We start from the raw sequence: 12882 nt of genomic DNA on the forward strand, positions 1-12882 counted from the left end.
AGGTTAAAATGATTAAAAACAATGAAAAATGTATTCAAAAAGAACTCCACCGACAAGACACACAAGGTGGCTTGGTGGGTCTCTATAATTTAAAAAAAAAATATGTTTAAAATTGTGATTTAAATAAATGTATACAATTTATGTTATTAAATTTTTTTTAAAAAAATATCAAAAACAAGCCGAGGATATTAAGGAACTTTTGTTAATTTTGTAAGATGTGTCACATTATTTACTTCCTAGAGCCAATTTTAACATGTGGACGAGTAGAAAGAGATGACATAAATGAAGCGTTAGGTCGGCTGATTAATTTAATAGAAAAAACCTGATATTTTTGTAATGACTGATTGCCAAACAAACAAAAAGGGAATATAATATAAGCTTAAACTCGAAGGGGTTTTATAAATCACCTGCTGAAGCTTCCAGAAGAGCTCATATCCTCGTCCAGTCCGCTCCAGGAGCCGCTAGCGGGATCTGTAAAGTGTCGAGATGTAGCTGCCGAAAATATACCAGACCCTGACTTGTTCGACATCGGAGAGCTCTCTCTCACGGCCGATTCACTCATCTCTCCTGTCTTTAATCCCAAGTCCAGATCCAGCTGTTTCGAAGCTTCCGTGACCATTTTAGGGGCATCATGGCCCAAAGACCCTGGCCGGCTGCCGTACTCGGAATCGAACTGTTGCTCCATCATCGTGACAAGACTCTCAGTGTCGGATTGTTGCGATGTTATCGATGAAGAGAATTCAGATCCGTAGTCTGTGACCGACTTCCCTGACCCGACTTCGATGCTCTGGAAGTTTCCTGAACCGTACTCTTCACCCTGTTCCGGTTTGGACGCTCCGGGGATGTCCATTCCTTTACCAGAAGACATGGTGACTGTTTCTGAGACTTTTGCGCCATCGACGAAGCGTTGTTGGATTATCTTGGTTGTCGTTATGATGCCGATCATGTTGGCGTCTGCTTCGGTGAATGATGAACCCAGCTCACTTGCATCTCCTTGCTGAGGCACACAAGGTCCTTGCATTTGCTTATCGCCATCTTTGCACTCGTAAACAGTCTTTTTTACAAACACGGTTTCGCCTTGATCGGAACACGACGGATCCACGACGTAGAATGCTCCTTTGTCATCGTAAACTTTTTTCTGAGCTGTAACATAAGTGACTGTTGCTCCGCCCTCGGTTGTGATCGAAGTTGTGACCTTACTATCTCCTTCTGCCATCTGTTGCTCGATGAGCTTCCTGATCGCCATGAGTTCTTGGGTTTTTTGCGAAGGACTTCCGAACTTCTGGCCCGGGCTTCCGCCCTTCTGCCCCGGGCTTCCGCTTTTCAGCGACGGGCTTCCGCTCTTGAGAGACGGGCTTCCGCTCTTCTGCCCGGGACTTCCGCTCTTCTGCGGGGGGCTGCTTTCTGAGCTGCCGTGGCTGTATGATCTTTTTTCCATGTCCAAAAATCCGGCGCTGCTATGTCTACCGTCTTGGGAGAGTAGTAAGGCTTCTTTTTGTTTAGCGTCGATCTCAATTTTGAGGGCTTCAAGACAAGCGGATTCCAGGCCTTCGAATTCTTTCAAACTCGACATAGAGATATCGTCGCCTTGGCCATTTTTACTAAGCTGGTACCTTTTGGGAAGCGATCCATTGAGCGAATCTTGGGACGATGAAGAGAGTTGATAGTTTTCAATCATCGCTTGCTCCAGGTTTTCAAACTCTTGCAGAGAACTGACAGAGACATCGTCCTGATCACCCGGACGAGTCATGTACCGTCTTCTGAAGTTAAGTTCTGACTCTGAGAGGCTGCCGTAAGAGTTCTTCAAGCTACCATAGCTTCCTACCGACTCTTTTTGGGAGGTCAAGCTTCCAATTCTGCTAGCGTCAAAGTCAGTCATCTCTTCTTCCTTGATGTCTTCGAGAGGTCCTCGATCATAATCGTATCTAGCTGCAGCCAGGTCTCCTTCGAACTGCATTTGAATCCACTTCTTCCCTGCTTCAATTTCCGCCATCTCCGCTGCACGCATTCTCTTCTGCTCCAGTTCATACTGTAACATTTCTTCTTCGGACAGAGACCCAGAGGTACTGTATTCCGTTTCGCTTGTCTTCTTAGCTGTTTGAGAGAGGTACTCTTCGATTTCTTCATCGTGTCTTTTGACCATCGCAGTTTTGCCCATCGACATTCCTTTTCCTTCTGAATCGAATTCAGAGGCCTCTTTTGCGACCTCTTCGATGACAACAAAGTCGTCCATTTCGTTCGGTTTGTCTACCATTTCGAATTCGTCACTAGTCGGTGAGTCTGGTTCTTTGTGGGCTTCGTAGAGAGTACGCTCCTCGGTTGTAACGGATAACTCCGACTTAGAATCCGTCATCGCTCGTTCGCTGTGGAAGAGTTCAGGGTCTTCCGAAATCTCGTACATGTCATCCAAGACGTATTCTCTTCCATTGTCTGTGGATTCGGAGCTTTGACTGGGGTTAGATATCGGGGTCTGCGGCGTCGAAAGGAAATCATCTTGGATCTTCAGACTAGACGTGGAGCTTTGCTTGCTGTCAATTTGGTAGGAATCTTGAGTTTTTCTGTCAAACGAAGAGCTACTAGAGACGTTGGATATCCCAGATTGAGACTTTGAAATTTGATGGGAACTGACTATTTCCTCGTACTCCGAGCTTCCTTTAGGAATAATGTCCCTCATCAATGAATCGAAGTCCACTTCTCTAGGAGGCTCCCGAATTTTGATAGGATGTGGTACCACTTCTGTTTTAACAGTCACTGTCTTCTTTTCGATGACTGTCTCTACTTCCATCGGTTTCGGCGGCTTCTTCTCTGGAGTTTTATAAACAACAGACGAGGTGTGATACTCTACGGTTTTCTCTGATATTTCGTATGATTTGGGGGCATCTTTGCTCTTGGTACTTTTGATTTCTGATGTCTGTTTTGTATGTCTCACAATACTAGGACCTGTCTCTATCTTGCTCATGCTGAATACTTGGGAGTCGGATTCGGGCATTCCGGACTCCATGTCCAAGTCGACACTTTCGGATAAACTGTCCGAAGGAACCTTTTCAGGAAGAAGTTCTTTCGGTTGGAAGCTCATTTCATGAGACCGTTTCATTTTGGATACGACTTCTCCATCTTCGTCTTGTTGGTTAAGTTCATCGTCTAGAGATCCTTCGTCCGAATGATCGCTTAAAACGATTTGCTGGCGACCCATTCCTACTTGTTCCACTTCTAGATCTTCCCTGCTCTTGTATTCATCGGAGAATTCTTCTTCTACCTCTTGGATGACCGAGGCTTTGAGCTTAGACGGATCGATGTCGAAATGTTCTGCCAAGTTCCCACTGTCCATCATTTCTTCCTTGAGCTCGGTGGCAGACGGGACAAGGGTCTCCGAGGCATCGGAGATGTCGATACTGGCTAAGTGTCCGGAGCTGTCTGAGTCTAGACTCCTCATACTTTCCCTGGAACTCAAGGAGCTAGCTGCCGTGTAATATTCTCTGGACGTCCTCTGCGAGCGGGATGAAACCTCTTGCGTTCCTAATGCGCTTTGGAAATCAGTAGTGCTGTGTCCGGTCAAAAGATTGTCAGCGTCGGAAGACAGAGGTCGACTGTGAGGACTTTCCGTATGCTCGAAACTTTGGTAGTGACTTTCTCCAGAGCTGGACCACCCTTCCAGATCGGATCCAGATCTTCGGTCCCCGACAGCCATAAGAGCAGATTTCACGTGTTTCTGAACAGGTCGAAGTCTAACTTCGGGGCTACTCTTAGGAGATTCTTCCTTATCCGAAATAAGGTCAGTCTCCGTGTCGAGTAAAGAGATTGGGCCACTTTCAAGCCCAGTTGAAAGTTCGCTAAACTCTTGAAGAGTGGCTTGCCTCTCGTGAACAGTTTCCTTATCTTCGTCAGATGTGATGCAAGTATCGTCGTGTTTTGAAGACGAGTCGCTTTCCTTAAGGCTGATTTGTATATCTTTATCGGTCATGGTTATCTCGAAAGACTTGCTTTGAGATGTTAACTCTTCGCCGATTTCTACGTAATCTTTTTTGGCTTCCGGCTTGTCTTCCAACAGACTGGAAGAAGCCGAAGCTGTTCTTTTGACGGGACTCGGAATAATTGGCCGAGTTTCACTATCGACCTTCTCTGACTGCGCGGAGAAATGCGTGGGTTCTTCGTGAATGACCTCGGGCCGATCGGGGCTGATCAGTTTGAACTCGAATTCGGAAGGCGACTGCTTGTATTTGATACTGCTGTCGTGTTTCTCGCTGATTATTTCTCCGTGCGCAGCTTCCAGAGATTGCTTCACCTCATCTATGGTTTTCTCCAAGTCAGAGAGTTCAGTCAACGGTTCGGGGCGCGTAGGCTCGTGGTCTGCTCGCTCAAGATCAAGTTTCGAGGTTAGAAACTCGGCAGACGAGAGATCTGTGTCATACCCACTGCTACAAATATCGTCGATACTCTTATCTTTCAAAAACACGTGGTCATCTTTCCTTTGCTGTAGATCTGCTACAAATGACTCCGCCTCCATCGAAATGTCCTCTTTTTCCGAGTTTTGCATCGTTTCGGCGCTGACGGAATCCATAGACTTTTGCAAAGTGTCGGTGTCTTGGGAATCAATAGATTTTATCATGTATTCAGTTTCGATGCTTTCGCCTGATTTTAGCATTGAGTCTTTGAACGAATCGAATCCTTCGCTGTGAGCTTCCATGTCGTGAGTTTCTTCCGAGCTATTTAAGCTCAAGCCGTTCAGTTTTATCTTTACATCCATATCGGAGCTGATTGTTTTTATTCCGATATCGCTTCCCGACATGGAAGACTGAGAAGTGAACTCCGTGTCCCAAGAATGCGGTTGATCGTCTTTGAACTTCATTTGGGGTTGAAAATCTGTAGTGACCTCATCTAGGGACGCTTGTTGCTGCACAGAAACCTCCCAAACATGATCTTGAATATGTTCCTCAGGCCTGTGGATGGGGGACAGCTTCTTCTCAATCTCGGCTTCCGTAATGGACATTATCTTAGCCACACCTTCTCTACTGAGATCGTCCGGAAGAAGTTCCTGTTGGGCTTGGGCCAACAGATCCGACTCTCCGGTCATATCGGATTCAGACTGAGTATCCTGGCTACATCCTAGACTCGAACTTTTGTCCATTTGCGAGCTCGAAATTTTTATTTCTTTGACGAAGTCCACATCGAAGACTTCCTCTTTCTTGAACGACTTAGACTTGCTTTTTGGAGACATTTCAGACTTGTCGTCGAACGAATCTCGCTTCCCGGTCATCTCGCTCTTGAAGCTTGTGTCGTGAGATATGTCAGAGCTCATGTCGTCGTGTTCCTTGCTTTCGACTATGGATTCTTCTTTGCTGTATCCGGAAGAGGCGCTTATGACTTTTCCCGCTTGCGATACTTCTTCCGTGGTTAATTTTTCATCCCTTTCTATGACTTTGACGGCAGATTCCATGTAAACATCTTTGCCTTGTGAGAACTCTCCTTCAACTTCGTGAGTCGGCTCCAGCTCTGCGAAGTATTCCTTTCCCCATTGTTCGTGCGAGAGATCTCTTTCAGAGTATGATATCTCAGTTTTCTTTTCCATTTCATCTCTGATAGCTGTCATCTTCTCTTCGGACTTGCTCTGCCTTCCAGAATACAGCCCTTGCTCGGAATATTCCTTGTGAGACGAAACTGCCGTTCCTCCATCACCAGTTTTCTTCAATTGGGAACTTTCAGTCTCGTGCCTCTCTGCTAAGGACTTCTGATCCTTCTCTAGAGATGATTTCTCACTCTTCGTTACATCTCCGCACTCTTCGATTGACTCCTTTTTAGTTAGTTTGTATTCTTCCCCGGATATATGTCGTTGGGTGTCAACTTTGGTCTGTACGTTTGAATCGTCCCCGGACGTTTGTTTCTTTTCTAAGAACATTTCTTTTCCCGAGACTTGGTGCGTGACGGACTCCGTTTTAGTAATGACGGTCACGGATTCTTCGGGCAGTTTCTTTTCGGCATCTTTCACGACGAATTCCTTTTTCATTTGCTCGAACTTGGCGATGGCGCTGTCTTGAAAGTCTTTCTTCATTTCCTCGAATTTCTTTCTGGTCTCTTCCTTGAAGAGCTTTCTCGATTCTTCTAGATCTCTCTCGATGTCGGTCAGTTTGGTTTGAGGGTCTTGCTTATCTTTGGCAGCGGGTTCTTTGTCCGGTTTTTCGGTTTTGGGATCTGGATGGATGGTGAGGGCTTCGACGTTAACAAAGGCGATATTGTCGACATGGTGTCTGGTTGGAGACTTTGGGCTTGACGAAGTGCTCAGGGTCTTGGCTACTTCCGACACATAATCTGGAAAGAAACAAAACTTCAGTATGTGGCAAGGCAAGAAAATATGAAGCAGAAAATGTATCAACAAATGAATGAATAAAAAAATAAGGCAAGTCTAACACATTGAAGTTAACAGTAAAGTGAAATTTTTTTATTTGATCCACTGCGCTTGAAGTATCAGTCCAGGGCGATATTAAATCAATATAATAATGACTGATATTTATTTTTAAATCCCCTTAAAAATCGAGCCTGGAACCTACAGCACAGAAGCCAAACACCCTAACCACTACATGACAAAGGCAGGCAATTCAACATCCGCCATTTGTAAAATTAAAAATCCATCCCCATTATAATTGGATTGTAACAATCTGTCAACATATTTTCAGTAAGTGTATAATTTTCTACACTAAAACTATTTGTAATAAAATTTCAAATAGTTTAATTTAAGCTGAATTAAGTGAATCAAACTGTTATTTCATTTAATATAAATAAATTATGATTCAAGATGGCTGAATATGAATCAATACATCTCTATCGAAAATATGAATTTATGAAAAACCTCTGTACTAGAAAAAACACCTAATTTCTAAACAATTTTATTTTCTATGTCTCGTCAAATCAAGCATTAACTATTCAAGTATGAGTTGATGAAAATGTGGGTGAAATATCTGGTCCAAAATGATAATAAAGGTTTCAAACAATTCGTAAGAGTAGCATGTATTACAATCCCTGTGAAGGGTACCATAAGTAAAAAAAATGTGTTTTTGCTATGACATTTAAAAGAATTTTCAGAGCAGTGTATTGTGCTAAACAGCATAGGTAATGGCTACAAACTCTTCTACAATGCAAGATTGCCATTACACAAAATGTGTTAGAACTCTTTCATGCGGCAACACTGTGTTTATTTGTAATGAAATCCATGGATTGGAATTTAGTTATCCTCCATAATGTATGGAGGATAACGAAACACAAAACCATATTCTCTATAATTGTTACGCACTTGCTCGCAAACTAAGTCAAATCCTTGGAGGACCACTACTGGACTCCGAGAAGGTGAAGCTCTTACCACCAAGACAGGTCGTGAGGTATATGACTCATGTAGGTCTTGAGAGTGAGCTATAATACAGAGGGAGGTTACAATAGACCTAATATGGTCGCAGTGACATAAGGGATGCAAGTCCCATGACCCCATAAATAAAGAATAAAACATCATTTTGCGCTGAAATTTTATAAAAATGCCATTGAATGTTGCCACTACAAGGAATACATAAACTTATAATTACAAATACATGTTACTTTTACTAACTTTTTTGAACCTCCCTGTAGATTTAAGAACACACACAAAATGCATAAAATCTATATGAAGATGATCATTATATGAGAGAAGAAAGGTGAAAAGATCTTAGATGTAAGGTGAAGAGATAAATTTAATGTAAAAGTGGTGACAAAATTGGAAGCAAAGTTTTATAGCCCTTCCGTGGATTCAATGAAAAAAGTGGTTTTTATCAAAGAAAATAAAATAGATTAAAATAGAAAATTAATGCCAGATTCAAAAGATTTATTTTATCTAACATTAAAAAATCAATTTCAGATAAAATAGAAAATTAATATTAGATTCAAGTATTTTTCATCACCGATGTATGACACTTCAACAAAATCTGCTTAGCAGTATTTGCTTTGAGTGATTTTAGAATACTTGCAAAGTTTCAAAGATAATTTTGAAAGAATTTTGCACATTTTTCATTGGATCCAGATTTGAGTTAGAAATTTTAAAAGCTTATAAAAATATAATTAAATTGCCAATTCGTTGATTATCTGTGTCTTAGTAGGGATTATTCCATGAGCTTCTATAATGGTTTAGTAAAAAAAACTAGATGTCACTGTTTTTACACACAACTCAAGCGGTTTTTATGTAAAACATGATATTTTTTACAGGAAAACCAGTACCTATAGTAAATATCATTTTGTTTTAGTAAATCTGCTCAAAGTTAACACACATTTGATCAACACACTTTGGAGCAATCTAAGGATAGTCCAGGATCGCTACAAAGTAATGGTGTAGCTGTTACATTTTATATTACCCTATTGGGATATTATTTGTTCCTTTTCTCTGTATATATTTCTTTGTCGGGTAGTATATCCAAAATAAAACACGGTTATTGGATTGAATTCTACTTTTGTTTACATATATATGATAATATGTGACGCGTTTCGTCTTATTGGGACATTATCAAACACAAATATGTTTGATAATGTCCTAATAAGACGAAACGCGTCACATATTATCATATATATGTAAATAAAAGTAGAGTTCAATCTAATAACCGTGTTTAATTTTGGATATATTACCCAACAATTCAATATGGAATTATACCAACTGTCTGCAGTTACAATAAATATATTTCTTCGTCAAATTGTCAAATAAATAAGGAGAAAGAAAAATTAAATACACAATAAAAGCTGCGCGTAATTAGCTTTAAATGGTCAAATAAAATAAAAAGTTCATTAATGAAGTTTCGATTGTGCATATATTTATTTTGGATATATTAACTAAAACAAAATGATATTTTTTCAACTGGAATTTATGACATTTTTCTGGAAAACGGTCAATATATATTAAGGCTAATTTCTTTTTATTAAACGTTTTCATTGAAATTTCGAAGATAAGAACATGTAATTTATATTTGAAGCACTAACATTGTGATTTTCCATTTTAAAATTAAAATGTAACTTTGTTTTAAAATCATTACAGTGATTTTAAAACAAAGTTACACTTTATTATAAAAAGATGTGTATTTTGACAATATTAATATTATTTATTATTAATATTATATCGGACTCTACGAATGGGATATATATTTTTTTTAAATATCTTACTTGATATAAAACAAGAATATGGAAGTCTGAGCATCCGGAATAAGCTTAAACTTTACAAAATGCTCAACTGATGGCGTAACAATCGGCCGTATTATGAATTATTGACAATGTATCGAAAACCCCACAGGTAAGCTGTAGGATCTAATATCTAGGATACAAGTTTTAAAAATTAGTGCAATATGGATGTTCAATAATGGGCAGAATGGTGAACGTTGCACAGGTGTATAAAGTGATCGCTTGAGCCAGCCAAATGCCAGGTCATAAGCCCTGGGATGCTCAGACTTCCATATACATATGTTCTTTGAACCTATCTGTAATATAATCCAAATGATAACTTTAATTTATATATATATATATATATATATATTAAACTATTATATATACCTAAAGAGTATGTCTAACCACTCTATGGTAAAATTCTGCTTTATACCTTACATATGTAATTAGAAGCTCAAAGAATACATATCCCTTGTATTCAATACAAATGTCCTTGAAAGTGACAATTAAAAGTGTCTATCTTGAGCTTGGAAATGACATTTAAAAGTGTCTCTCTTGACCTCGAAGGTGACGTTTGATCCAAGATGGCCGCCCAAATGACAAGTGACAGGAAGAACATGTTTCTATACACTTATTAAATCATACCCAAAATGGAAGCGTAATATATAACAATAATAATAAATAATGGATCACGAAAATATCTTCTAGTAAAATTAAAACATTTATTTACATTTCACACCTAAAGGGAGGGGGAAATAAAATGAAATGATTTTTTTAAAATTATTAAATATAAAAATAATAATTCAATACAAAAAAGCATGATTTTTTAATGTAATAAAAAATATTCGACAAAAGTAATATGTCACAAAGATTCCAAAAAAGTCAAACTTCATATATATATTTACTAAAATTTATATCTGTATAGTTGACTGAATATTTCTAGAAAATAGCATAGTTTACTCATATTTCTAGAAAAAAATATTTTCTTCTTCTAAACCCTTATCCGCACCCAATGGTGCATAGGGCACTGCTTCGTATCTTGATCGTTACTTACATTCATTCGTTACTCACTCCTGCGCTTCAGGTAATATTAAAATAATTGTTAGAGTGAGCTTAAGTTTATTTAATAGATTTATATTATCCACTGACACTTCGTGATGGAATTGCATTTTTAATTTATTATTAGATTAAAACCAATATTTTTAGCTTTTCCACTTTTTTATTTGACCAGCGACCGGGTTTCGTCGTTACCGACATCATCAGACTGGTGATGTCGGTAACGACGAAACCCGGTCGCTGGTCAAATAAAAAAGTGGAAAAGCTAAAAATATTGGTTTTAATCTAATAATAAATTAAAGTTTGTTTTGTACCCCCTGAGAATTGAACCTGGGGTACCTAGTATGGTATTCAACGCACTAACCATCAAAAAGCGGACTAATTAAATGAAATATTACTTATTCTCCTAGGAAACTGAACTATAAAACTCCTGACGTCACTGCGACCGGTGTAGATCTATTGTGACGGTCAAGTAATACAACCATTTTTTTGGATCTTTTTGTAGTAACCAATTAACTCTAGCTAAAAAATCTAGCTACGGCTTATGCAACACCCCTTATTGTGACATTATCACTTTTGCGTAGTATTTCGGACTGCTTTGAAGCATTCACGTCAGCTCAGATGATGCAAGCTGTCTGAAACGTCAGTGGAAATGTGTATAACACAAGGCACAATAGCCCAGACAATACAATTAGGATTAGCTTTGTATAAATCATACAATTTTTAATTTAAGGGTAAAAATTAAATTAAAAATAATTGAAATAAAATATAAAATCGAGCAATAGGCGGATGCAAACATGAATACTAATTGTTTTATTATTTTATGTTTTCAGGCATTAAGAAGGTAACATGTTTTATTTAGTTATTTATTTATTTACAGAAAAAGCGAGATGATATAAAGAAATAAATAAATAGTAATTATTGATTTTTATTTATTTTTCACGCTGCAAACCTCAAGTGATATCTTTACTTACCGTATCGTTCTTTGAATTCTTTTTACTCCGCAGATATCGCGAAAAAAAAAGAAAAATTTATTCATATAATGTATATTTTATCTTCTACATAGTATTGTAGATAAAAATATAAACATACTAAATTATTTTTTATTAAATATATACTAAAAAATAAATACGTATTATTTTAAAAACATCTATCCTAAGGAATTCCACAACTTCTTACATATCGCTCACTCCTTTCAACAACGTCATATATCAAAAACCTTGATTTTTCAGAAGGTCGTTTTTAAAGTTTAAAAATATAATCCAATGTATTAAAAATAAATATCAAGCCACTTATTGAACTTTTTACTATGCAACAGATCTTTTTAGGTAAAACCTGAATGTTTTTTCTCCTTTTGAAAAATATTTAGTATATTTAAAATATAATTAAACAATGCCTTTTCTTCAAAATGCAAAAACAACACTTTCTGCCCTGTAGCAGGTAAATATTATGTTAAAAATATGCCGCTTTTGCTGGGATATAGTACATTTTCTGGGCATTCCGAAAACATTAAGCACAACTGAAAATTTATGATTTTTGATATATGACGTTGTTGAAAGGAGTGAGCAATATCTGAGTATTTATATCAAGTATATTGACTATTTTCATGATCATTTATGGAAAGAACTAGTTTTCCTAGATTGTGTTTATGTTTAAACTAAAAAAAACAATATTATTTTTAAAAAATACTCAATTAAGCCCACATTTGAGTTTATTGATATTAACATGACTACTTTTGAGAACTACAGATTTGCTCATGAGCAGGTGATACTTTTTAGAACATCCGTATTTCTCAAAACTAGTCGTGCTTACACTAAAAATAAAACTGAAAACTGGACTAATTTGAGTATTTATTATTTTTACATTTTATATTTTAATGATCATGTTGTTCTACAAAATTTATTAATGAAATAATAAATAAGCATTGCTTTTGAAATGTACAACTAATTGGTCACATTCATGTGTTTAAATTTAACCAGTCGCTTACATTTATATGTTTAAATGTAACCAGTTGGTTACATTTACGTGTTTAAATGTAACCAGTTGGTTACATTCACATGTTTAAGTATAACAAATGTGTAATAATCACATGTTTAAGTAGAACAAATCAGTTGTATTCACCTGTTTAAATGGAACAAAAAAAAAACAAAAGTTATTTGAGTAACGAAAAGCAAATTGCTCTGAGTGAATTTGATGTTTTTTTTTTAATACAGACAGTTTTTTTGTGGAATTCCTCGGTAATTAAAAAATACTTCATATTAAACATGAAATTTATAACATGGTATGATGCTAAATCATAATAATAATGAAATAATATTTTGAATTAGAGCCAGAAACAACATACACGCACAGTTTTTTCATTTTTACTATTATTATGTAGTAAAAAAACACAAATTCCGTGAACGATTGTGTACTTGTTCAAAGGTAACAAACGTATTCTTCGTGAATGTCTTAAAATAACAATTCTGTACAAGTTCAAGTGTAACAAACATACTTTCTGTGATGTCTAAATATAACAATTTAAACATGTTCAAAAGTATTATACTTATTCTCTGAGGATGTCTGAATAAAATAACTTTTTACATGTTTATGTAGGTGTAAAAATCTGTGGATGTATCTGTAGATGTCTAAATAGCACAATTCTTTATAGTTTAGTCAAGTTATGGTGCC

At 37.2% G+C, this 12882-nt stretch overlaps 1 protein-coding gene across 1 annotated transcript in view; it reads right to left on the reverse strand.

Moving 5' to 3' along the window:
• Nucleotides 1-403: 403 nt before the first annotated feature.
• The window catches only part of LOC148306966 (uncharacterized), a 124538-nt gene continuing 112059 nt past the window's right edge, over nucleotides 404-12882 (reverse strand). The window contains exon 48 of the mRNA XM_088264131.1: nucleotides 404-6303. Coding sequence (XP_088120257.1) covers nucleotides 404-6303 — 5900 coding nt within the window. The remainder of the gene's footprint in view (nucleotides 6304-12882) is intronic.

The sequence above is a fragment of the Brachycentrus maculatus genome, unplaced genomic scaffold, assembly GCF_059751285.1.
Source record: "Brachycentrus maculatus isolate JH-2025_06_01 unplaced genomic scaffold, ASM5975128v1 h1tg000216l, whole genome shotgun sequence".
Taxonomy (NCBI): Eukaryota; Metazoa; Arthropoda; class Insecta; order Trichoptera; family Brachycentridae; genus Brachycentrus; species Brachycentrus maculatus.